The 25207-nt window shown below is 40.5% G+C and overlaps 1 protein-coding gene and 1 long non-coding RNA gene across 7 annotated transcripts in view; one reads left to right on the top strand and one right to left on the bottom strand.

Annotated features, from left to right (window-relative positions):
* The window catches only part of ESRRG (estrogen related receptor gamma), a 383447-nt gene that overhangs the window by 199321 nt on the left and 158919 nt on the right, over positions 1 to 25207 (top strand). The window contains exon 1 of one of the 5 annotated variants that reach the window (XM_035558405.2): positions 19432 to 19489. The exons of the other annotated variants lie outside the window; for them this stretch is intronic. Within the exon in view, the coding sequence (XP_035414298.2) occupies positions 19434 to 19489 (56 nt within the window). The 5' untranslated portion in view covers positions 19432 to 19433. Of the gene's footprint in view, positions 1 to 19431; positions 19490 to 25207 lie in introns of those variants that run through there. 5 annotated transcript variants of the gene reach the window in all.
* Positions 15748 to 19118, bottom strand: LOC118253735 (uncharacterized). 2 transcript variants are annotated; one of them, XR_007707980.1, is made up of 3 exons: positions 19028 to 19118; positions 18535 to 18632; positions 15748 to 17936 (listed from the first exon to the last, which is right to left on the bottom strand). It is a non-coding gene; the product is annotated as an uncharacterized LOC118253735 (long non-coding RNA). The 2 variants fall into 2 exon arrangements; XR_004780511.2 differs by having other exon boundaries at positions 15803 to 16069.

The raw sequence follows: 25207 nt of genomic DNA on the forward strand, positions 1-25207 counted from the left end.
TATATGTTTTCTATGACTTTGAATGTTTTTCGGAAGTTGCTAGCGTCTGAGCAGTTGTGAATAGCTGCAGCTTATGTATTTCCTAATGCATTTCCATGTTGGTTATTTTTCCAGGCAGGTCAATAAGAAAATGAAAAGAATAAAAATGACCTTGCTAGAATCACTGTTTGATAAAGGTCCTTTTTTATTTCATTAGTCTCTAGATTAGTTTTGTGCTGGTATGAGTCCAATCTAACTCTCTGGAAGTAAATTCTTTTGAGTCCAGATTCAGTGATGTAACTAGTAATAAAATTTGGCCAGGTGTAGTTATAAATATCCATCAAATAAATACAATGGATTTGGAAACAGTAAATTCTAATTCCTGTATCGAGATGGCCTCTGGATCACTTTGCATATAATGCTTCTTAACCAGGAGAATGAAAGGAAAATAATATCGAGACAATGACTGAGGTGACAGGGCAATCAGTATTTTGAAATGGTGGACAACACTTTGGGGAAATGTGAAGATGGGGTCAAGTGGCAGAGATGAGGCATCCCATGTGTCCTTCAAAATATTTGGAATCTACAGTTTTATGTATACAGCAGTTTTGCATGAGATTTTTCTTTTTTTTTCTTTCTTTTTTTTTTTTTTTTTTTTGCAAAATACTACTGACTTAGGAGGAACACTAAAACCAACAGTTTTTGACCTAGATAAGGGCTCCAAGGAGTGACTGCAAGACAGCCTAGTGACACTCAGGGTGATAATAGGGGCAGCAGTTATTGCTGAGCTGCTGATGGCCAGGCATAGGAAATTTATGATGGATGGACCTTGATTCCTTGAATGGTAGGAACTTGATATTTTTATGAAATACGTTTTGTTTTGTCTGTGGGTTAACACTTGTATAAAGCTTCTAGAACTAGCAGTGAGTTTGAACTACTCAAAATAATTCTTTAAAATATAGCCCATCAGAAGTTCCTCTCTTTATCCTGTTTTTAAATGCTGCTTCTTTTTCATGGATTCAAATTATATGTTATCTGTCTATTTCTGTGCCTGTTGGCCCACTGCATTTTCATCGTTCACAAAATAACAAGTAACGCAAGTTCACAAGTAACTCTTAATATCCAGGGCTCAGTCCCCTCTGTATTTTAGCATAGGAATAAACAAGAATTTGTCTCTATCTCCATGGCCAGAATGTGCCTACTTTTGTGTTCGGCAGCATGACAGATACAGATGGTGTCTGGCTGTTACTTGTCTCTCAAGATAGTCAATGATACACCACTGACTGTCATCGGTATGATAGCACTTTATTATTATTATATCCTGAATTGAAATGATAATTCCTCATAGCATGACTTGTACTTTACCTCTTAGTTTGCCATGTCTCTTACAAATGCTTGACTAAAATGGAGAAATACAGAGACGAGACTATTAGCACAAAAAAAAAGGCACAATGTTTGTCTTAAGGTCTTATTTAAATAAGGGGTTAAAAAAGGGCAAAAAAAAAAAAGCAATAAGTAAATAAATAAAACCTGTCGTGTTAGGGAATAATCTTTTTATGTCAGAAATCTCTAAATGAGGTTAGTATGAAAAGGCTTTTGACCTTTTCAGTATAGTCAAATAAGGAAGGCCTAATGCTTGCTTGCATTGACTGCCTTGGATACATGGCCAAAAAATCTCTATAAGTTCCTAACTGGAGGGTAGAAACTCATTATATTTCTTGTTGATTCAGGACAGAATTTGAGTTATTTTCTCTAATTGTGTGTATTTCTTGCTTTTATAGCAGAGGTAACTTGAGTCCAGCTTTCAGGTTTGAGCCTAGCTATTCACATTGCCTTAAAGCTGTGTCATTTGACTTGGACAAGTTGCTAATGTCCTAAGACTTGCTAGAGTTTGGTATCTTTGAAAAGCTGATGCATTGCTTCTGGGATTGAGGAGTCAGAAATTAAGCCGTACAATTCATGAAGGCTTTGCAATCCAGTGTGTACAGGAACATATACTTTTTTTAAAAAAAATTAAAATATATACTGAAATTGCCACACAAGAATATTAGTATTTTGTTAAGTTTCTCCAGCAGACAATTACTCTGAATCAATCCAAATGTTTTTACCAAGTTTGTACAATGTTAGCAACAGTCCACGAGTTGTTGTTTGGTATTGCCAAAGTTTCAATCTCTAAGGCTGAAAAATAAATCTGTTTCTTTGGATAGCAATGAGAAAGAGGGGTAAGCGTTTAAAAAAGGTAGATGGCATTCATTCAGCTACTAGCAGTTCTAACCAAGTTTTATTTTCTTGAGATTTATCCCATGAAAAAGTGAATTGTTATCTAACATTGTTAGATGTTCAGTGTTTTTGACGTGTTTTTAACTTTTATAGAGAAAAAGCAGTTTCAGGTTTAGAGCATTTTCAAAATGCTTGCTGTGCATGTGCCTTTTGAAAGTACCACTCTCAGCAGCTGCATCTTTCCTGAGCTAAGTGAAACTGCTTAAGATGCATAACTGGTATAGGATCCCCCAATATGTCCTTCTAACTTCCATGTGGTACCCCACTGTCTCTCAGTTGCTGATGTCTGTATCCAGTATTTGGCTTCATGAGCTCACAGGGAACATACGTAACTCGCGCATTAAGCATCCTTTGGCTCCTACATTTTTCAGGGGAGTTGCTTTACTTTAAACTATTGAACAGAAGTATAGGTAAACAGACAGGAATCTGGTGAAAAAGTACACAGAAGAGGGATTTGTATGAGGAGAAGTTGCTTCTGCTTTTTTCATTGAACAAAAGAAAATAACACTTTGAAAGACTGCAAGTATTAGTGTGTTATTATCACATCCTAGTTTCTGCAGGCAAAAAAAAAAAAAAGGAAGTTTAAAGGACAAAGAGAACTTTTCTGAGAGACAAAAATCCTCTCTATACTATCTACGTATTTAGCATAGATGATGTGGTTGTGTGCTACAAGTACCACTGCTATTTTGTCTGTCTGGTGCGTGATGCGTTTGCCAGATTAGAAGCATTAGTGCCCTCTATTGTTCATCAGAGAACTGAAAATATTCTTGCAGATTATGGTCCTTATCACTCTAGGTATCAAACAGATTTTTAACAAAAACTAGGCATATTGTAAGAACTATACTACTTAATCAAGAGGAGTACATATATATATATATATATATTTTATTATTGTATTCTACTACAACTTGCAATAAAACACATAATAACCCACATTAGGGGGAAGTTGTCTTGAAATGCAGATAGAAATAGATATTCTTTTTGCTCACATATTTGCTGACTAGTTAGTTTCTTCTTTCAGTGTGTAATTTTTTAGGTGTGAAGACATTATTAATCAAGCCATTCTAAAGTATCCAAAAGGAAAGTGTTTTGAAAATGTGACCCATCCACCCCCCCCCCCCCCCCCCCCCCCCCCCCCCCCCATTTTATTTCTAGAAATCACAAACTTTTATTATTTTGATAGGGTAGCGGAAGTATAAGAGAGTGCAACTTTTCAGAAGAGCAATAAAAAAATAACATGGTCAAGCTGTGGGGCGTTTTCTTGTTTTGCTTTGTTTTGTTTTTACTATATTAAAGTGAACTGCAAGAATGACAACTTCATTCAAGCAGATCATTTGGAATTACATTAAACAGCTGCTATTAAACAGCTGACAACAAAGGAGACCATTTTGATCTCAACAGCACAGAGATTCTAGCAGCATGCTCCCTCAGTGATGTTATGAAGAACACATTGTGCTCTTGTATACCAACACACACTGTACTCCCCACTGTGCTTGTTGCCAAACACCGTTTTTTTCAAATCACTTTGTATTCAGTCAGGGATCTGGGAAGTCCAAATCCAGCCAGACAAATGCAGAACAGCTTAGTTGAAGCAGCTTTAACAGGTGCCATCATACAGACTTGTCGAACCAGAGAGACAACGCAAACAAATACGGAGCCATGGTCAACGGCGTGTGGGTTTGCCCCATTGCACATGATGGCACTGGTTACTAAAGAGCATGGTTAGTCTTGGGTAAAGGGGAGGGGATGCGACAAGGGAAATTCGCATTAGCTCCTTACAGACAGAGTCTGCCAGACTTTTCTGTGCCTGCATTTATTCGTTCTTCTCAGTAGTGCCTAGCACAGAGTGGAGCAGCATAAAATGTGCATACCTGCAAAGGAACAAGTGGATTGTTTGTAGCATTGATTTAAGAGGGTACTTCCCATGCTTGAGGTGGTTGACAGAAGGATGAGGAATAAAATAAGAATAGAGATAATTGGATGGATCGTTGTCTTGTGCTGTCCTTGTCTTTCAGGGTATGAGAGGCATCCCTTCCTTATATCATTGTAATCTACCACTGTTTGCAACACACCACGCGTGTTGCCTGCTCGGTTGTGTTGCCCGTTCCAAATGTGTCGTCGTTCTGCACTTTTGCTGCCTTTGCAGCCGTAACCTTGACCCGCTCCATGCTGTTGACATTCTTCAGTAGCTAGATTCTTATCGGGTGGTGCAACTGTGACAGAAAATAGGTTAGAGTATGTAAAGCAATTGTATTTTATACTCTTTTCTTTAAGTGGGGACTTTGTGTAGTGGTTGATCTGAGGGTTAAAATCTGTTTTATTGCCTTCTAGTAAAAGGGGAAAATTCCAGCAAATGATTTGTCTAAATGTTCAGATTTGAATTTCAGATTTCATTTGCATAATATTTACTGCATTGGAGAAATAAGAAACTTTACTTTTCCAAGAAGTTTTGCAAGGTGATAAAGTGAATATTTTTCTTAGGTCTTTAGTTTCATTTATATATTCATATTTATGTGAACAGCCCTTCTCACTTCCACAGAAATAACATGAAAGATGGTGTGAAAAGTTATAGGATGGGACTCTGCCAAACACAGAATCATTTTGCAAGTTTGTTTAGAATGCATAGTATAGGTAAGGAAAAAAGTTTAGGCAATGCATTAGGTTATGCTTATCCAGGCCAGAAACAAGAGACTTGCTTATCCATGTTGCTGTAAGACAAATTCTGCCTTTCGTATTGTTGTCACAATAATGATGGTTAAAGATAGAAAAGTGGCCTGGACAGAACTATTAGAAATTCAGGATTGTGAGATGTATATCCACAGTCCTTTGACATATGGTCTAAAAAGTACTGAATCATGTTGATGTTGGATGTATGCAATGGTAATGCAAAAGTTTGTTGCATCTGAGCTTAAATGGGACTGTAGTGACTCTCAAGCTTGACTGCATATCACAAGTCAACATCTGGAAACTTCTGTGCTTGGCTTTTTGGAAAATGATTCAGGCTACATCATATTTTTTGAAAAGTACTAGTATAACAAAAACCAAAAAACACAAAGTAATCCAGAATCTACCATAATCCATAGTTTCTTCTGTGGTCAGTTCTCCACCTTGATTCACCATGTCTCTTATCAGCATTTTTCTAAAGAACTGCCTGGCCTGAAACCTTTGTGATACGTACTCTTTGGGAATTATCATCAAGTCAGCCTTCTGTCTTTGCTAAGCTAGGTTCTTATGATCATGAGGTTATTCCTAGTACTCTGCTGTTTACAGTGAAGGGACATTTCATACTTCTTGAAATGCCGGATGAAAAAGTATTTTCAAAGAAGTAAAAAAAGCAAACAAACAAACAAACCCACATCACAAACCAACCACCCAACCAAACAAAAAAAAAACAACAAGCACCACAACACCCTCTGTTTATGATTTTAGACCAATAGCTGCAACTGAGAACATAATGCTGCAGCTGCTTTTAATTGCCTTTATTGTGTTTAAGTATTGTACCTATGGGGAAGTTTCTCTCCGGGTTCGACAGTGAATTAAACCAGTTTTTCAGGATATGAATGTGGCTTGTATGTTTGTGGAATTGTGTTGAGCTTAAAAACAATGGATCGTGATTGGCAGCGGGCACAGAGGTCTTTTGTGATCAGGCCTGGGGTGATGCTGGGCTCCTCCCCAGGTCCGGCCAGCGCAGGGGATGGCCAAGCGCTGCTCGCAGTCTCTGCTGGAAGGCAGCAGGGCATTCCTGGTTTGTGACTTTCCTCCTGCTGAGCCCAAGACATTTCTCTTTCTGAGCAGGATTACATTTAGTGAAACACAAGTCTGTGGTGATGTGGAAAGGAGGCACGGAGTTAAGCATTAGGAATTAATTTCCATGGAGGTCTGCATGTAAATGGGACGTCCAGCATTGTGCAATGTCTTGCGTGCTTACTTTTAGCCAGTAAGTAAAATTACTATAGAGATGACATATAAACTCAAGTAATGAACAAATAAGAGGAAAATAATATAGAAAGAGACCAGAATGAGACAGGAAAAGTCTATTTTTAAAGCAGCCTTGTTTCTTTATGTGCCCTTGTATTGGCTTAAAGTAATTTGTCTTTAACTGATAGACATTCTTCTCAACATATAGCTTAGTGTTAAGGAGCTGACACTCAATGGCAAGCCACAAGAAGGCTGAAAAGGCAATATCATGAATAGTGAACTCTCTCTTGGTTTCCTTGACACCTGCATAGTGCATACTGCCAACTATGATAAATGGAGCAGAAACATAGACACTTACTAAAAAGATGGAGCAGAAGCTAAAGGCTGGAGAGAGAGACATAGAAAGATGTATGCTTGATCTCACTTGGAAAGAGAAACAAATGGATAGGAGAGCAAGTGAAGTTGAATGACATCTTGAAGACAGGAAAGGACTGAGGCTGAAGTGGCAGTAGGCCAGCGAGAGGAGCAGATGGGAGGTGGGACATGTTTATTACCAAAGAGGCCATTGGATAGTAACAGTGCACATACTGCTAGAGAAACAGATGAGGTGAGCTGATAATCTTTCTGAATTCTGTCTGAATGTGTCTCCTATTCAGATTACTTATTTCTTGAAGTTGGTTTACTTTCTGGGAAACTTTGCTGGCAGATGGAAGAAAATTGTGCCATGTGATGCTCAGAAAAGCAAACATCGGAAAGAAAACAGAGCAGGATGAGGGAACTGAGATGCATTCCAGAATATTTTTAGTTGCATTCCAGAATATTTTCTTAAATGGGAAATATTGCTTTCATAATTTTAAACTGCTGCCAACAGAGCAGCAAGGTAATATTAAGGAAGCATATTTTGATAAAGCTGAATTGGCTTGCACAGTCCTTCCCTTACTGTGGGCATCAGACAAAATACACCACGTTGTTTGGCCTGATAGTGGGGACAACTGAATTTTACCTTACCATGCATTGGTAAGGTAAACCTGTGGCCACTATTCTCTTAAAAATCCTGTGTATGTTGACAGACGAGTGAGTCTGACCTGATATTGAAAATAAAGGCTGACCTTGTAAATGCCCCGAAGAGCAGAAGAAATGATGTTTTGCCTGCAGGGCTCATTAATTAGTTGAATTTCTCATCTAATTCTTCTGGGTCAGCTCTGTTGCTTACTCTACTCCAGAAGGGGCAGGCTTGTAGAAGCCATCTTGATGAGTATCCTCGAGATGCAATACATTGTGTGCAGTCAGCAAAATGTAGTTTAGTTTCTGTCCTCACATGTTTACAGAGGGGCAGAGGTAAGGAGCTATTTTCGTTTGGGTAACTACATAAGCCTTTTAGATGGCTAGCCTTGAGATTCAAGCAAACCTTGGATCAATCTGTGGAAAATGTTTTCTTTGGTTACTTTTCTTCTTAACTATCCATCTCTCTCTTTTCCATCTGCAATAGTTATTTTTTTGATAAATTAGTGGACACAAGTAGTTACAACAGCATAGTAGTATGCGCTATCTCATCTTTCTAACACTACGGTCTAGAAAAGCGCTTTAAAATACTGATATGTTAGTAGCAATTATTTAATTTTGTTCTGGGTTTCATTTTTATCATAGCAAGTTTAAGGACCGAGTATTTGTTCTGCACTGTACCATTACATGCGCCTCCTATGAAGTTTGCTGTAGCCATGTGCCTGCTCAGTTGAGGGTAAAAGTGATCTGTCACCCTGACAGCAGTTGAAGGATCTGCAGTGCTTTAGGAGGTATGATACCAGGGCAATTGGTAGTTTCATTCATCCTCAGCAATAAACCCATTTTCAGTGCTAAGGGTAATAAAAGTTGGCTGGTCTCTCACTAGCTCTTGAGGAGGAGGAATGTGCCCTAATCTCTTGCTCCAAATTATGCAAAAGCAACAACAGCAGGCAGCAGCTTTTGAACCATCAGTAGCAGAATTAAAAACTACTGACTGCGTTAGGAGCTTCGTGTTTCCTTTGAGTCTGAGTAAGCGTTCAGCACTCCTCACTGTTTCTGTGCTAACTGCCTTATTTTTTTTTTTTGGTGATAATAATATCATTTTATGTTAACACGATTATATTCATGCCTGTAAATCTTCAAAACTGTGTTACTGAGAAAAAGACGGAAAATCACTACTCATTGCAACCACCTCTGGGGAGAAATTCAGCATTTGTTCAACAGCAAAGAATAACCTTACCTGGAAGTTCAGGACAATTAAACTATAAGCTAGCAATGAAAAATTCACTAGGCTATGCAAAACGTATATTGTGCTTTAGGATATACTAAGCAGGACAAAAGGAAAGACATCTTCCCACACTGCTCTTCGTGCTTGCTCCCTTATATTCCAACTCATCTACACATGCAAATAAACACGCGGATGGCCCCCTCCGACAGAAGGTTTCTTAAACTCCAGATTGTGTGCGCAAAGCCTGTTTTGGTACGTGGAGACATGGGGAGAGAGGGCCAAGATGACACAGCATGTACATACATATCACAGAAAGCCAGCCTAAAGCCCAAGTGTCTACAGAATCGTGTCATTGTCATTTTTTTTCCCTACTGTTTAAAGCCCTAACCTGTATTATAACTGGCTTAAGTCCTGTCATAACACAGGTTTGATCTGGAGGTTTCAGCTCGTGCAGTTTTCGTGTCGTTTCTAACTTGTAGATGAGACAATATTAATTTTGAAGGAATTAGCCTGAAATTTTCTCGTACCGAGATGAAATGGTGTGAGTTAGCCCAACAAGCTGCTAAAGGTTCTCTAATGAAAGGTAGGGTGATATGAAATTTTCCTGATAAAAGGCTCTCTAGCTTCCATTTGCTATATTAAATACCAGCGTAAAAGGGACAGCAGGAGTAACAAATGGTCAGCGAGATATTATCTCCGTTCACATTCCAGGGACACTCCTTGGCTTTGCTGGCGTGGTCCAAATAAAGCCTTAAAATCTGGAGGCTTGGGACTGTTTTCCTCCTCGCAGCAGGCGAGCTTCTTGAAAGTCTCGATAGCTTTTTATTTATTTATTTTATTTTAACTGCTTCCTGTTCCGATAGCGTGTGACAGTTCCAGTTTTTGGTGTGGACAGGTGTTTATGTGACTGCATTCCCCCCAGGGCTTGGGAGGGGGTGCGCTGGGAAGTGTTGAGTGCTGAATGTTAAGCTCGTTCCTTTGTATGGCTTAGAAATCTCTGTTGTCCAGAATTGTACAGATAAGGCAGACCCATTTGCTTCATTGTCAGGCAATGTAGCTGAATAGAAATGCAAATGTGACATAAGGGGACTGCGCTGGGGAGGCGTTTGCTGTTACCTACTCTAACAGTGCTCCTGGCTGTTAGAAAACTCCTGCAGAATCCATCGGGCTTTATTTATTTATTTATTTATTTATTTTTATAATTAGCTACAGGTTACAGAGAAGATTCTCCAAAAGAAAATGTCTCTCTCCTGCAGATGCTTTTATTTTTATGCAGCGGAACGGCTCGGTTTTAGCTCCCTTATCAAGAGCTGCCTGAACTGCCCAGACTAAATTGGGAGCATCTCCACACTGTTTGACAAATAGATTTCTTGTAAACTGATTTAGCCTTTTCATTGTTTGCATTTCATTATATAGCAGACTTTATGTCACAAAATCGGTATTCATTCAAAATAGCGAATTTAGAGATAGGACTGTAGCCAGATAAAAAATATTGCACAGGTCAGGTCTATTAACCATAGAATAATAGCAAGTCAGTGATCCAAGGGGTAGTTCTTCTGCAGGGAAGGGCTAACATAACCGAGGTCAGGAGTCAGAGCTCAGGACTTCAGATGTGGCTGTCGCCAGATTTACAAGTAAATCTACTGGGAAAACAGGGAAAATGAAGGAACCTTGCAGCATAAGGAAAGAGAAAGGCAGTCCGGCTCTTTCATCTTAAATCTCAGGCTTCTCGGTGGATGAAGAGAAAAAGTCTGATTTGCTTAAGTGCTTCACTTTATTCAGAAACTCCAAGTTACATCTCCCAAAGTACGATCCAAGGATCTAACTCAATCAGGTTTAGAGAATTTATTTAGAAAATAACATAGAAAGGGAACTGATTCTTGCTTTGTTGCCAAATTCATTGTTGAATAAAGACTGTTAGCATTCTGAAAATGTGTGTACCAAATGCAAACACTGCTAAAGAATATAGATATGGCCTCTAATAAGACTGGAGCAGTTTATGTTAATACCTCAGGAGCAGATAATCTGGAGTAAACAGGTCAGTAAGATGAGTGAGTTGCAACTTTCCCTTTTTTGTATAATTTATTTCTACAAGCCTTTCCACTTTCTTTGAGCCTTTGTTGCCCTGAGAATATTATAGAAGTTGCATGCAGAAATTGCTTTAGACTTTTTTATTGTAGCAGCTCAGTGCCACCATCCTCGTGCTTATAAACTTCAGCTGTTTTGAGCATGGTCCTGCATGGGTTCAAGGCAGGTAACAGCAAGGGAGTTCCCTAGGAGCTCGGTATTTCATTGGAGAGTATTATTTGAACTGGTGTCCAGATAAGTTGTAACTGTATTCTCCTAGGTTATCTGGTCAGTAGAGATATTGTATTACTGCACTGGTATCAGATCTATTTTCCAGATGCACAAAGATGGATGTACTCTCTGGAAGTAGGTAGTTAGGAATCTGTTCTGCAATGTTTTATCGAGGGTGGGGGAGAAACACTACTGAAGTTAATAGGAGATTGTCTGAGAAAGGGCTGTACTACCCAGCTTCCAAATGAGAAGCAGCAAGGAATGCAACATCCTGCCACTTGGTGTGCTTTCAAAGCAGTTCACTTGGAAGTTCTTTAAACACAGAAGTGTGCGCTTTGGAGGGACAAAATTAATAAAGAATACTTCTAACTAGAATGAAAGATGGAACCATTCACTTCTGCATACATACGTTGGTTCAGCTTAGTTTTTTACTACATATTTTTTTGTGTGTGTGCAAGTGTAAATATATGTAGATAACCAAGTGCCTACAATATAATATGTTCGTGTGTGTGCATGTGTGTGTATAGGTATAGCCACACACACATGCAGCTACAGTAATTGAACCAAATGTTTTGTGGTAGAAGTGTCAGAAGTGCACTAAGTCTAAAGGCTGTACTTTCTGGATCAATTCACACCTTGACTGTGTGCTTTTGCAGGAAAATACTGTCTGGATCTGCTTAAAAGTCATGCAGCTGTCTTATTGCTTTATTCAGCATACTGGAATAAAATAATTACAATTCTCACTTTTCCCTTTTATCTGTGAAAGACAGAAATTTCTGTCATAAGCAAATTAAAGCAGATTTCTTGAAACATAACACCTGAAATGAGGGCAGAACTGGTGAGGGAAAAAAAAAAAGGTAATATTAAAAACTTAGTTCTGCATTTTTCTTATGGAGGAATTTAGAGCAAAAAAATAAATTTGCAGGCATGTGAATTAAGCTGGATGAGTATATGCATCATGTTTACACCTCAGCCATTGCACATGGAGCTAAATCTATTGATTGGAGATAGAGTAATTGAATAGGGCTAACTGACTGATCAATAGGGATGAAGCTGCTCTAGGACAGAAACTTAGGTGATAAGAGAAGGCTTCAGGTGTGTCATTAGGATTATATTGTCTTATTTAATCATATTTATTAATACAGTCAGAAAAAGTGTTTTCACTGTAATAACAACAACAAACACCTTTTTTTTTTTGCTAATGTGCGGTTCTACTAAAAATGTTAATGTGATCACATGAAATGTTAGTGTACAAGCCTACTAGTGATAGCAGCATTGTAACACTTGTATTGGTGTATACTGACATATTTTTGGCTGGTATCATTTAGTGGAAGCAGAATATGGGGGTGGTGAACACTGTCAGTGCACTCTGTGTTCTCCCTTAAAGGCTTCCTTTAAGACCACCAGATCATGTTTGGTTGGATGGAGATGCAGGACCTGGGAGAAGGGCAATTGGTGGTGAATTCCCCTTTTCTTTAGAGCTGCTGGAACCATACGGTTATCCACCTGGGAGCTATAAAACCATGACAACCTTTATTTTAAGTCTCTTCATATAAATGATTGGGGAACATGAATACATGATGAGCTTAACCCCTTCCTGTTCTTGGTTTATAAGCATATTTGTGTGTCCAAGAAAGCATTTAACTGTGAGCCTGAATGTGCACCTATGCAAAGTTTCATATGCTAAGGGATCAGTCAGCTGATATACACACACACAAGAAGCTATGTATACAGAAGGAAAAATTAGATGTTACCACTGGGACAGATTGCAGTGGCCTTCAGTACCGACATATCTGCTTTAGATCTGACGTGCCTAGAGATAGAGTAGCTGGTACCTTATGGAGGGAGGATTTGTTTACTCTTGAGCAGGTGAACCAACCTTTGTTACCAGCTTCTTCTGACTACTCCAGAGATGTTAATTTCCCATGGTGAAAGCTCTGATTTACCAGCACAGGAAGGTTATCCTGACTTGAAGACATTTTCATTATTCTCATTTGTCTGCAGTTCAGGATTAATTCTGCACCAAATTCTTGCTTCCCCGGTCAGTGAAATGTTATAAGATAAAGAATCTCACCTTGATCTTGGAGGGAACAGTCATGCATTTCTATGTTGCACTGAATTTTTTCTTAACATTTATGGATAGCAAAATAGGACACCTGTGCGGAAAGCCCCTGCTTGACAAATAGATCATTTTTTTGGTTCTCAGTACTTAAAGCAGATGCCTTCCTGCATGTCAGTGCTTATTGTAGCTAAGCTGTATTTAATTTAGCATTCCTTGCACCTTTAAAAAGTGTACCCCCTTTAATCTGGTGTTTTAAAAAGCATGCATTAGATGTCAGACAACATAAAAACAGCATGTAGAGATAACCCTGATGTAAGTGATGGTTCTAGTCATCTAGCGTATGGATAAAAGATTTCTGAAGATATGTTATTTGGCAGTTCAACATGATCTGCCTGTTTGTTAATCAGAGAACCAGGGAAGAACAAAGGAGGGAGAACAAAAGTGTTGAAATAAGTGTTGTATACCTGGAAGATGTACAGTGGGACAACTAATGCGGTGGTAGGATTGGATAAAGCAGTCATGGAAACGGTGAGCCGTAGGAGGGCAAAATTTCCTTCACTTTGTTGCATGTGAAGTGAGTTTGTTGGGGAAGGGGATAACGTTTTGTATTCAGTCAGACAGCATGTTCTGTAAATCTCTTCAGTTACCCGTTCCCTGGGTGTCGCAATAGATTAAGTCGCTGTGTGATGATATGACACCGCCATCACTCGTCTTCCTGGGATATTGCTGGAGGCAACAACAAACCTGTGTCTTTGGCACATGTGAAGGAATTTAGTGCTTGAGGGGTTAAATTACACAGGGTCCCCTGTGGATCAGCTTATGCTTGGACAGTAATAATAGCTATAACATTAATAATAAAAATGCCAGAGCGAAGGGAGTGGAGGGGGAGTAGGGGGAGAAAAAAAAAGGAGAGTGATGGAAGATGGGCTGGGACAGTCAGGGGAAGAAAAAAAAAAGGCATGCCAGAGATAATGCATTTTGTATAGCAGGTGTACAGCCTCGAAGTCAGATGTCATAGGAGCCTCTGCAACGCACACACACAAACACCCAGCGCAGCAGCTTTGAGGATGGCTGGTGGCTCCGGGTGTGCGCGTATGTGCGCTCTCCCTTCAAGCCGTGATATCCTAGGGCAGTGTAACAAGCAATTCATGTCAGCTCACAGGAAAGACTATTGGTGTTTTCACTGGGGAAATATTTACACTCCATCTTCTTTTCTATTTTTAGCACCTTGAGCTTCCAGTCAGGTTGGAGGCTGGTTGGAGGAGTGGGAAAAGACCCATTGAAGGACACCTCTCATCCCCCAGTTAGATGGAGCTAAACCATCTTACTTAAGATTAGCTGCCAATGCTACGTTCTCTTCTTTCCCTTCTAGTTTTGGGGGCTATGACATTTCACTGCAGTATAGGTGACAGAATGGGATGTCCACTGGGGTGTTTGGCTCTAACAGAAAGCAAAAGCGCTTTTTAAGAAAGATATTTTTACATAGGTGAGGCCTCCAAAAGAATCCAAAGGTAATGAATGTAAGTGCAGAATAATGTGGATTTCTTTAATTCCTCAACAGATGAGCCATCATGGTAAGGGACAACAGTTCATCACATTGAAAAAGAAAAGAAATCTGAATTTGTCCTCTCTCAGATTTGTTGTTTATCATAATAAACCTTCTAGTGAAAAGGGCTAATTTACTCTTTCTATAGGAATATTTTAAGTATGATTATCATAATATCACAGCTGCTGAAAAGGTCTAAAATAGGACATTGACCTTGAACGTGTTCCTGCGTTTAGTATGTGGTGCTTAACATTCAAGAAACAATATAACTGCAACTCATTTATTAATGTATAATCTCAAAATGTTAACTCTTGCTCTGTAAATACATGCCATAAGGATTGTAGAAGCTCGCAGTATCCCATGAAGTACATGTGGTATTTTATCAGTGTAAATATGTATAAGATTTTCAAGATTTCTGCTGGGAATACTCCATAACTAAAGTAAGTTTTCCCTTTGGTACTGCACTAGTTTATGATTTAATTTTTACTGACATTCCACCAGTCATATTATTAGCTTCACAAATGAAAGTGAAATAATCCTGTATTAATTAAACAGAGCAACTGAATTCCCTCAGTCATCTTATCCTTGGCTGTCTGAGACAGTAATGCACTTCAGCTTCTCTGAAGAAACTTACACTAAAAAAAGAGCTTGGAGTAATAGTGAGATATCCACAGTGAAGTGTGTGTCTGAATTATCTTTAGGGAGTAGACCTTTTTTGGTGGGTGACAGGCAATGCGTGTGCAGCTCCTTTTTTTTCTCTTTTCTTTTTGTCAGAGGCTTTGAAAAAGGTATTTTGTCAAGAGAATAATTTTCATTTATAGCAATGTGAACGGTTTCCATTCTGTACCAGTGAAGACAGCCATTTAAATACCCATGCCCTTCAAAATAAAACGAGGAGAAAATATGGAGGTTTTTTTTTTTTTTTTTGAGACCAGATGAACTGAATGTAGTTTGGTAACATGGTAAGGCAATTTCTCCTCCCTCACAGAGGCCTTTTTTATATGCTAGGACTGAGCGTAGCAGCAAATCTAAATGCCTTGCTCAGTGTCTTTGTGAATGCACCGTGGAATGCACTTTGTGAATGCTATGTGGGCTTTTTTTTTTTTTTTTTACCTGTGATCAAAACAAGGAGTAATCAATTAACCCTAAATACTGACTGAAGTAGCAAATGGCTTTAAAATAATAACCTGCTACAGTTTGTCCAACTATGTACAAACAGGTGAGCAGGATTTGGAACTTCTGTAGCACTGTTTTCTTAAAAATCATTACCAGCATATCCAGGGATGCACCAAGTGCCTTCCAGTAACAAGCGCATAAGGCAAAAGTGTCTTAAGACCAGTAGATGGTGACTAAGTTGTTCTAGTATTGATCTGTAGCATAGCATGTTTGAGTTGTATTTCTTTAGTATTTTGAATAAAACGAAATCACATATTTGATGATCATTCAATATTTATTTCAAACTTAACAATATGATATTCTCCAGCTATACCTTGAATAAGGTACCGTAGTGTACAGCAAACTTCCATCTTAAGTAACGGTATGCTTGTTTTCAAATAAATTCTCAGCAGCTGCTAGATTTTTTTTTCTATATTTTTGCTCCTTCACAGGTGACTCGAACTTGTTGCTCCTTTTGGTAAAGACGAACTTGACACAATGCACTGTGCAGCTGCTGTGAAGTGCCACTGAATCTTACTTCTTCAGTTGCCTTGATGTAGTTGTTTTGTAGGAATCTGGCTGTTTGGATGCTTTGAAATGTCTGTAGTAGTTAAATGTGAAGATGCTTAAAGATGGACTGTACACAGGACAAATTATATGCACAGAGAGAGATGGAAATGTAGATGCTGCTCAGAAATGCCCCTTGACTGGTACAGACGCTTGGGACATTTTTTTCCTTCCCTTCTCTGATTCTGTTACTACTGCTTTGTATAGACTCCTTGTGGTAAGATTTTGCACTGTTCATTTTGATAAGTTGGTGCACATGGGCAGTTGCATGCATGTTCTTATTCGCCCTATAAGATTCAGTTAAATTGTATCTTTTTTCCACTAGATCTATTTTTATTTATTTCTATTAAAAAGCTCGAGGAAACGAAGCTATATTTAGCCCCAGTTTATTTGCTGCAGTAATCTTTTTCTTATCTTCTTTTCTCCCCTCCAAACTGATGGGTAACTGTGAAACCCAAGTTCAAGAATGTGGTTGGAATTCCAGGCCCTGCTCTGGTGGAGGTGGCACTTTCTGTCCCAGGGGAAGAAGCCAACTGCTTTGTTTATCAACATGCAAAGTACAGCACTGGGTTTCTGGTCAGCCAGGCAGCAGCACTGGCAGGGAAGAGAACCGTTTGCTTGGATGAGAGATAAGAGATGGAAAAGTAGTGATGGTGAGAGGAAAAATGTATTTGGGTGGTGTAGAGCGCTGGGGGGAACAAGCCAATAAGGTAGCGCAAATTATAGGAAAGTGGAAAGGAGGGCTTCCATGACAGAAAGAAACAGACCATCATGTTCCAGCTCCTGCATATAAATATATCACCTCAGGAAATAATGCACAGAAGTAGAAATTAAGCTGACCTGTGCTTTGGTAAATTTCAAAATGGATCAGCTGTCATATATTAAGGAGGGTGTATTTCAGGGCACTTAATAGGCAGAAGTGACTTTAGCAAATGACTCATGTATCGGTTATAGGTCACTTGAAAATAAGAACACATACACGTGAAATGATTTGAAGGCATTTTAGTGAAAAATATTGAGAAATAGCGATTTTAAATATAAATTATAAATGGGCACTCAGAGACTCACTACAAACAATGCATTTGTATTTTCATAGTTTGCTAATGTGCACATGGCAATCAATTTATAGGAACTGCATTTTGAGTTTATGTAGTAATAAATACATAGAATAAACACATCTTATTTAAGTTCCTATTTGATTCCAAAATCCACATTTATCAAATTGTTACTTAAGAGGGTATTCTAATACTACAACATGATTAAATGCCTCATTTTAAAATTTGATAAAAAATGATTTTTTTGGTCTCTGATGTTTCTACAGAGGGCTTGGAATTTACTCTACATTTCAGAGCTCCTTAATTCACTGCTCACAAGCGATTTTACATCTTAATTATAGAGTTCACATTTAACAATATAGACAGCATAATGCTACTGGTAATTAAGCTTTTACTACCTGCTTTTTTACAGCAGTCAGAGCTGGAGTTTTGCTGTGTGAGTTCTGGTTCCTAAACTTGCATGTATTTATACCACATTTGTATGAACCAGGCCCAGCCTTTACTTAAGGTTAAGCACAGAATGCTGGAATCTGTCTGCTGTGAACATATACAAACATGTCTGTTGAAATTAACGTATTTTGGACTTGGTTCTGTTGCTGTATTTATTTGGTGAAATGCTGAGAGGGCATTTGCGATCCTGTTTGTGAATGGTATTAATGCATTCTGAGGGTGCACACTGATTTGTTTCGATCTAAAAGATTGCCATTTGCATCATGTAGAGCTCCAGTCATAGAAGATTTTTATAAGCAGTTAATTTTTTAAAATATGTATCTTTCCACTGTTTTTTTTTTCTTGCCAGAAATAGCCTGCATCTGTTTTCACTGGTGGGGTAGAAACACTTTGAACCTAGAAAATAAGTACAATGTCTTAGTTGTAATACTGAGTAAAAATAGTAGCTTTTGAGAGAAAAAAAAGCATTGCACCCCCATTTCATTACTGATTCTTTCAAAATGGGGGAGAGGGTTCAGTGTAATCAGTGTTACTAAATGTGGGAACGGTTGTTTCCTTGAAATCAGTTTAACAAGGGAGCTTTCCTTACGACAGAGCCATGCAACTCTGAGCTGGCTCCGAGCAGTGGGTGCTGGAGCTGGGCTCGGGGATGTTTCTGTAGGCATACATGCAGGGTACCTGCTTGTTGCCCTTTCAGTTCGGTAGCATTTACTTTACAGAAACAAGCCCCGCAAACACCGTAGAGGTCTGTGCACACTCTAACAATGCAGAACCGCTACAATGCAGCCTTATCTTATTAAAATGAAGCAGGCTGAGTTAGTCCCCTACAATCCCTCCAGAGCTGCGGAAGGAATTGATCGGTCCTGGAGCTTTTCTCTCTGTTCAGCACATCTAAATATTTATGCCTAAGCACCTAAATATTAGCGCACGGGCATACACGTTGAACACAGTGGTGATAAGATGGAGATGGGAAGAGGAGAGGAGAGAGACATACCTGTGTGTGCTCCCCGTCGCACCCGTGCTGTAAGAGATGGAGCTGAGCGCTGGTTCGCTGAGGGACCTCCTTTTGTAATGCATAAGGAGCGAGGCTTGCTTTGAGTTGCGTAAAAAAAATGGATGTATATGAGTATATATAGCGGCACGCATATTATTTATATACAAAATATAAATGAAAAATATACATATACAACAACCCCACCCCCGCCCTATCTAATATACGTAATGCCATGTGGGTTATTTATAGGCAAAATAACACCTTCCCCAGGCAGCCAGCAACTCGGCAAAGTTGGTCTGAGCGCTTTTATCCCCCCAAAGTTGGGTCTGTCCCCCTTTTTCCTCCCTCACAACCGGTTCTGCTCCCTTTTCCCCCTCACAGCCGGCTCCGTCCCCGTCTGCCCCTCATAGCCGGCTCCGTTCCGCTTTCTCCCTCTGCCCCTCGCTCCCCGAACCCAGGCCCGGATGGCGGCAGCCCCCCCGTTCCCCGGTACCTCAGCGCGGGGCCGTCCGTGCAGGTGCGGGCGGCGGGCACTGCCCCGCGGCCATGTCAGCGGGCGGGCGCTGCCCGGCCCGGCCCGACCCGGGGCGGCCCCGCCGCGTACCTGCCGCGCGGCCCGGCCCCGCCCCGCCGGCCCGCCATTGGCCGCCGCGCCGCCAATGGGCCGCGCCCCGCGCGGGGGGGGCGGCGGAGGCGCGGCGCCGCCGCTCCATATTCATGAGCGCCGCGCGGGGCTCCGCGTCCTTCAGCAGGCGCGCGGCCGAGCCGCCCGGCCCCGCTGCCGCCCGGTCCCGCTGCCCGCTCCGCTCCGCGCACAGCCCAGCCCAGCCCAGCCCAGCCCCGTGCCAAGCGCCCGGCCCCCGGAAACTTTGCCCGCGGAGGATGGTGGCCGGGCGCACATGGATTCGGTAGAACTTTGCCTGCCGGAGCCGCTCTCCCTGCACTACGAGGAAGAGTAGGTGCCGCGCCCCGCGCCGCAACGGGACGGGCGGGCAGCGGCCGCCGGTAACGGCCGAGGGCGCGGGGGGGGGGCAGGTGCTCAGGAGCCGCGGCTGCCGGCGCTCGCGGAGCCCGGGCTGAACTTGGCTGCGTCCCGTCCCTCCCGCTGCTGGCCGCCGTGCGCAGGGGAAGGGTTTGGGGTGTCGGGGTGCCCCCGGGGAGGCGAGCCGGGAAGCGGGCTGGCCCCGGGGGTAGTCGGACGTAGCGGCTGGGAGCCCGCTCCCCGCGGTCTGGGGGATGGCAAGAGGAGCGGCAGCCGCGGGGGGGGGGGAGCCCGGACCGGGTTTGGGGTCAGCCCGGCGGGGTTTGGGGTCGCACCGGGGTGTGTGGGGTCGGCCCCGGGTGTGGGGTCAGCCCGCAGCTCCCGAAATGTCACCGCGTGGCTCGCGAGAGAGGGACAGCCTCCTTCGGAAAATAGGTAAAAAGACAAAAAGGGTGCTTCTCTAGGTGTTTTTTTTTGTTCCCCCCCCCCACCCCCCCCCCCCCCAAAGGAGCTCTCTTGAATGTACGTTCTTACAGCTAATTTGAATGATTAATTTAGATAAGCCTCTTAGAGTAGATGCATTTAAATGAAATCGGGGCACATGTCTTTTTGGCTCCGGTGCAAGATTCAAACTAATGTTTTTTTTCTTCCTCTTTGGCTCAATTAAAACTCAGCTTAAAACGCTCCCAGCACCTTGGCTGAGCGCAGGCTCTGAGGCATCCGCAGCCGGGTCGACACAGAGGAACAGCTAACGCTCAGCTACATAGCTGCTTCTCCGTCTCGATTAACAACCCCCAGAGTTTTACGCATTATTAATATTCATAGTAATTGTATATTGACCAGATACCGTCACGTGCACGGGCGTACACGAATGAGGGCATGCAAAAAATAAATATAGTAGTTTCTTCAGTTCTCTCGCTGTGGGTGAGGGCAGAGGGGATTCGAGCTAAAAATTGTTGGAACATTTTGGGAGTGCACAGACATCTGTCTGACCATCACTAGGTATGCTTTGATTTTAAGGCAGAGCATGTTAAAGAATGCAGTAACTTAAAGCCAGCTGCAGCCTTGGCTTTTTGCTTTTTCAGTGATAACAATAGTGCTAATAATTACTAATGGTTAATAAGCTAACAGATGCAATAAATATATCTGCTCATTTTGACATATGTGTCAGTTTAATCATTCTAAATGAATCAGTGCGTTCATAACGGGAGATCTCCTTCAATCTCTGATTAAAATGTAACGTTGACTAAAGGATTATAGAGCGGACTTAATTTTACTGACTGTTTTAACAGTTGTCACAGCTGTTGGAAGAAGGAAAGGCAATTGAAACACTCCAAAAAGGGAAGGGGGGGGGAAGAGGAGGTCTAGTTTAATAAATTTAAACATGATCTCTGAATGCCAAACATAGAAAACGGAGTAGATTTGTAACTCCGGAAAGCTCCTGTGCACTGTGTACGTTTGCCCTTTGTGGCTCGCTATCTTTCATTAGTTTGAACCCTCAGCAGTTCTCTGCTTCCTCTGTATAAAAATTTGCACCAGGATTTAAACAACAAACAAATCTAGCTCTTCACGTACATAGATTTTTATTTTACAGTGCAGCAGGTAAAATACACAGGTGACAAGAAAGAGAGACTGTGCAGCGTGGGTGTAACATTTAGAAAGTGGACGTAGGCGGCGTGTATTGTAAATAGTTCAGTGCGATGGTGGTCGGTGCATGTATGTCATGTTTTCTGAACCGCTCTCGTGTCGTGTCGTGATGCGGGGATGGTCTGTGGAGGTACTGAGCGAGTCTCCGTGGGTCGTGCTGTGAGTATGATGAGTGTGCGTGTACCTTCGTGCATCAGCACGGAGATACTCATCTGCCTGTGTGCATGCCAGGCAATTGCATGTTACATGTAAAGGAGTTCACGTCAGTTTCACTGTTCTTTAAGGCATTGTGGCATAGCTTCTAATTCCCCAAGAATTTATATGAGAAGTACCTTTCTTTTTTAAGGGGCGGAAAGGGGTGGGCTGAAGAACGCTTCTTTGTGAAGTGGGCAGCAGCCCTTCATTCCACCCCACAGCCTCTCTAGGCTGTGGTGATCTTTAACCTCCCGCGTTCGTCTTATTAGCCAGCCGTTTAAGTTGTTATTAAGAAATAAAATCCAAAGTTAATCCTGAAGTAGAAAGTCCTCGGGCCTCCACGCGCAGCTGGAGCGCGGCTCGGCGCTGTGAGGCAGCCCCCAAGCGTGGGCGACTGAGCAGCTCCTGCCTGCGCTCTCCCCGTGGGCGGCCAGCAGGCCGTGTGCCATTCTTCCTTCGCTGTTTCCGGTTGCAGGTCTTTGGTTTTTTGGTTTTGATAGACTGCTGGCAAGTTTTTAAATCCTGCCGAAAGTATAAAGGGGTTGTGCTGAAATGCCCGCCTGACAGCTTTTCATTTGTTGGGGCTTGCCCCTCTTTTAGTGATGGTTGCTCGTTTTAATGTGTTTATGGTTGTGCTCTTTTATTTACTGAGCCTGGTGCGTTGCAGCAGTAATTAACCCGTGTTATTAGCAAAGCCCTTGTGGATATCCATTAATTCTCTTGAATAGCTGATCATTTTTTCTGTACTCTTTTTTTCCCCCCCCCCTTTTTTTTTTCTCGAGGCATGCTGTCCTTTTCCTAACAATCCTGAAGCTTTCCCATTTCATACAAATTTCTCTCTGAACAGAGGCAGGTACAAGGGCACCATCCCCATAGTTCCATAATAAAGAATAACTATTGTATTAACAAACTGTTTTCAGAGATGCTAATGGGAAGCAAAGCAACTGGGAGAATCTGTAGGGAACAATTTATTTAATTATTATTTTTCAAAACACATGCTTAATGATAAGAAAAGAGATAAAAAAGAAAAAAGCTAAGAAAATTCTTTTTTTTTTTTTTTGGAGCCGCATTAGATGTTGTGAATTTTTTTAGTGTTCGTATTTTAATCAGATTTCAAGTTTGTTAATAGCACTTTGGGCATTTAAAAAATATTGAGCCAGCAGAAAAATACTTGTGCTTGCACTGCTGAGAAAAGATAAGGGCCGCCTCATTAGCCAACCTTACTTTTGCAATTAATTTCAAATACATGGTGCTATTCATCAAATACAGAAGGTAACTTGACTATGATAATATTTAACAATACTTGAAACCTACTTTGCTTAGAGTAGCTAAAAAGCATGAGACGTCTATTCTCACAGATATGTCAGTCCATATGCTATGCTGTTATTCCTGAATGTTAGAGGGAAATTATGACATGAAAATAAGATGCAAAAATCTGGATTATATGTAAGGAACACAATTACTCATTTTATGCACAACTTTTAAAGGACCGACCCTTGACCTGCAGGAAGGTTTCCTGCACCCCTTTAGAAGTATAAGTAGGAATAAAAATACCCTCATTTGAACCTTTTGAGGAAGTATCTGAAATAATAATTCTGTGCTTAGAATGAGTGAAATGCATAGGATAAGTAGGGAAAATGCTAGGAGGAACTCTTCCTCCTTCGTCTCCTTCTGAAGCTTAAAGTAACCTCTGTCTATAAGATAAGATTCACTATGAATTTTTCTTCGTAGCAAAGAAGGGGCTATGGAGGGGAGAAACAATAAAATGTTGATCCGTTACAAGTGCATATGAGCCTCACGCTACCAAGCTCTCTAGAGGAAATCTGTGATTATGCTGGGCCAGTTTGTTCAGTTTTTATCTCTTTTACATCCACTGGCCTTGTATTAAATTGTCATTGTCCTAAAGCACATGAGAGAGAAATGAATTGCATTTCTCGACATGCTCTGACAGTGAAATATTTAGCCTCTCTGTCTCCAATCATACTCATATGTATGTTTGATAGTGCAGGGATGACACCAGCAGTCTCTGCAGCTTGACATTCCACTTATTACATGTTCTTTTACATTTTGTGCATCTTCTTTCACTTCTGTGCTTGACTCAGGTAATCATGCATGCGTACAGTCATATCTGTAGAAGCATGTACAGGTGTATTTTTATGTTATGCACATATTCACATTTTATTTATGTGGAAATCCTCTGTCGTAAATTTTGAGTTCGAATGCATATATAGCTGTGCGTGTGTGTGTTCCAGGTAAACAGCATATTCCAATGTATTGTGTGCAATGTATGTATATTATGGCGTGTATGCACACAGGCGTGTATACAGTAAATAAATGCAGAGCTATCTCAACTTCTCTCTGTGCAGCTGCTTGTTGAAAATTGCTGCTTTTATGTGTTTATTTTTTCTTTATCCATGAGCTGGCCAGATAAAAGAGCATTGTAGATAAAATATTTGCACCTGATTTTATACCAGATTCTCCATGTAATCTAGTATTTCATGTATTCATCCTCACAGTTTTGCTTAGAAAAGATAGTCTTTTTAAATAAAAATTCCTTTTCCAAGTAATTTACATGGTTAGCATTTATTCGTATCCCTGTAACTTTTGGCTCTCCATCAGAGACCTGTTTTTTCAGCTACGTGCATCCTTGGACACACAGTTGTGTTTACACCTAAAGAATATAATTATTTTTAGAGGGGGGGAAAACCTCCTACGTATAGTTATTTATATTTATATAAATCATAATGTCCTCAGACAAATATATAAAATACACTTTCCATTTCAATGGTACTTGGACCTCACTAAAAATCCTTTTTTTTTTTGTTAGTTTGCTTATCCACAAGTAAAAATACTATGAAACATTAAAAAATGCTAAACTAGATTACATATTGCTATTTCAGACAGTATTACTTTATTATTTGCAAAGGATTCTGTTTTGCCTTTTCAGTAGCACTTTGGAGAGTAACTTCAGATAGATACGGCAGAACGTTGCCTTTTTGACATATGTCTTGTGAAACAGTATATGTATTTGCTATGTTACAGAGGCTTTAAATCTCTTGGGCTTGTTTACACAGTGCTTGTAGTGTTTTTCAATTAATTTGTATTTCTTTCAAACAGAGAAAGGCTTTTCTCCTTGCTGTTCCTTAACATAGCAGGTTTGCATTAAATGGAATCTTGTCTAATTTCCAATTATCTTCCCTTTTTAGGGAGCATAGCTTTTTAATCTGAGTATCATTTCCTACTTCTTTTAAAATTGAAATAGAATTATTATTATTTTTTGCTACAGTTTCCCAGACTTGTTAAGAAAAAAAAATCATAACGTGATACCTCAGTGTTAGGGTGATACAGGTACTTTTACGGAACACGAGACAAGCTTACGCTGTTTTTCTTTACTGCTGAATTTCTAATTCTGACTGTGAGTATCCATTCTGACTTTGTATGAATTTTAGATGGATTTTTTTAAAAAATTGAAACAAAATAATTTAGAAGGCAAAAAAAAGAATTAGAAATGTAAATTTCATGTTTTTAATGACTCTAAGAGAATATTATGCATGAAATTGGAGAAGGCTCTCTATATACTGCAGCAAGTTATTATATCAGGGCTGTATTAAATCAGAGCTTCCTTTTTCTCAGTCTAATCAAGCCATTTGTAGTATCCTCATACAGAATTGTGCACTTTATTTATATGAGAACCTACTGAAATGTGATGCGGTTCTTCTGTGCCTATGAGAATAGACTAAATATATCCCTTTATCGTGTATTGAAAATTATATTCCCTTTCCCTGAGTAAAACCTCTTCACAGATTTGTGCTGCAGTCAGTCCTTATGTGGGAGGACAGGTTCTGTTAA

The sequence above is a fragment of the Cygnus atratus genome, chromosome 3 (assembly GCF_013377495.2).
Source record: "Cygnus atratus isolate AKBS03 ecotype Queensland, Australia chromosome 3, CAtr_DNAZoo_HiC_assembly, whole genome shotgun sequence".
Classification (NCBI taxonomy): domain Eukaryota; kingdom Metazoa; phylum Chordata; class Aves; order Anseriformes; family Anatidae; genus Cygnus; species Cygnus atratus.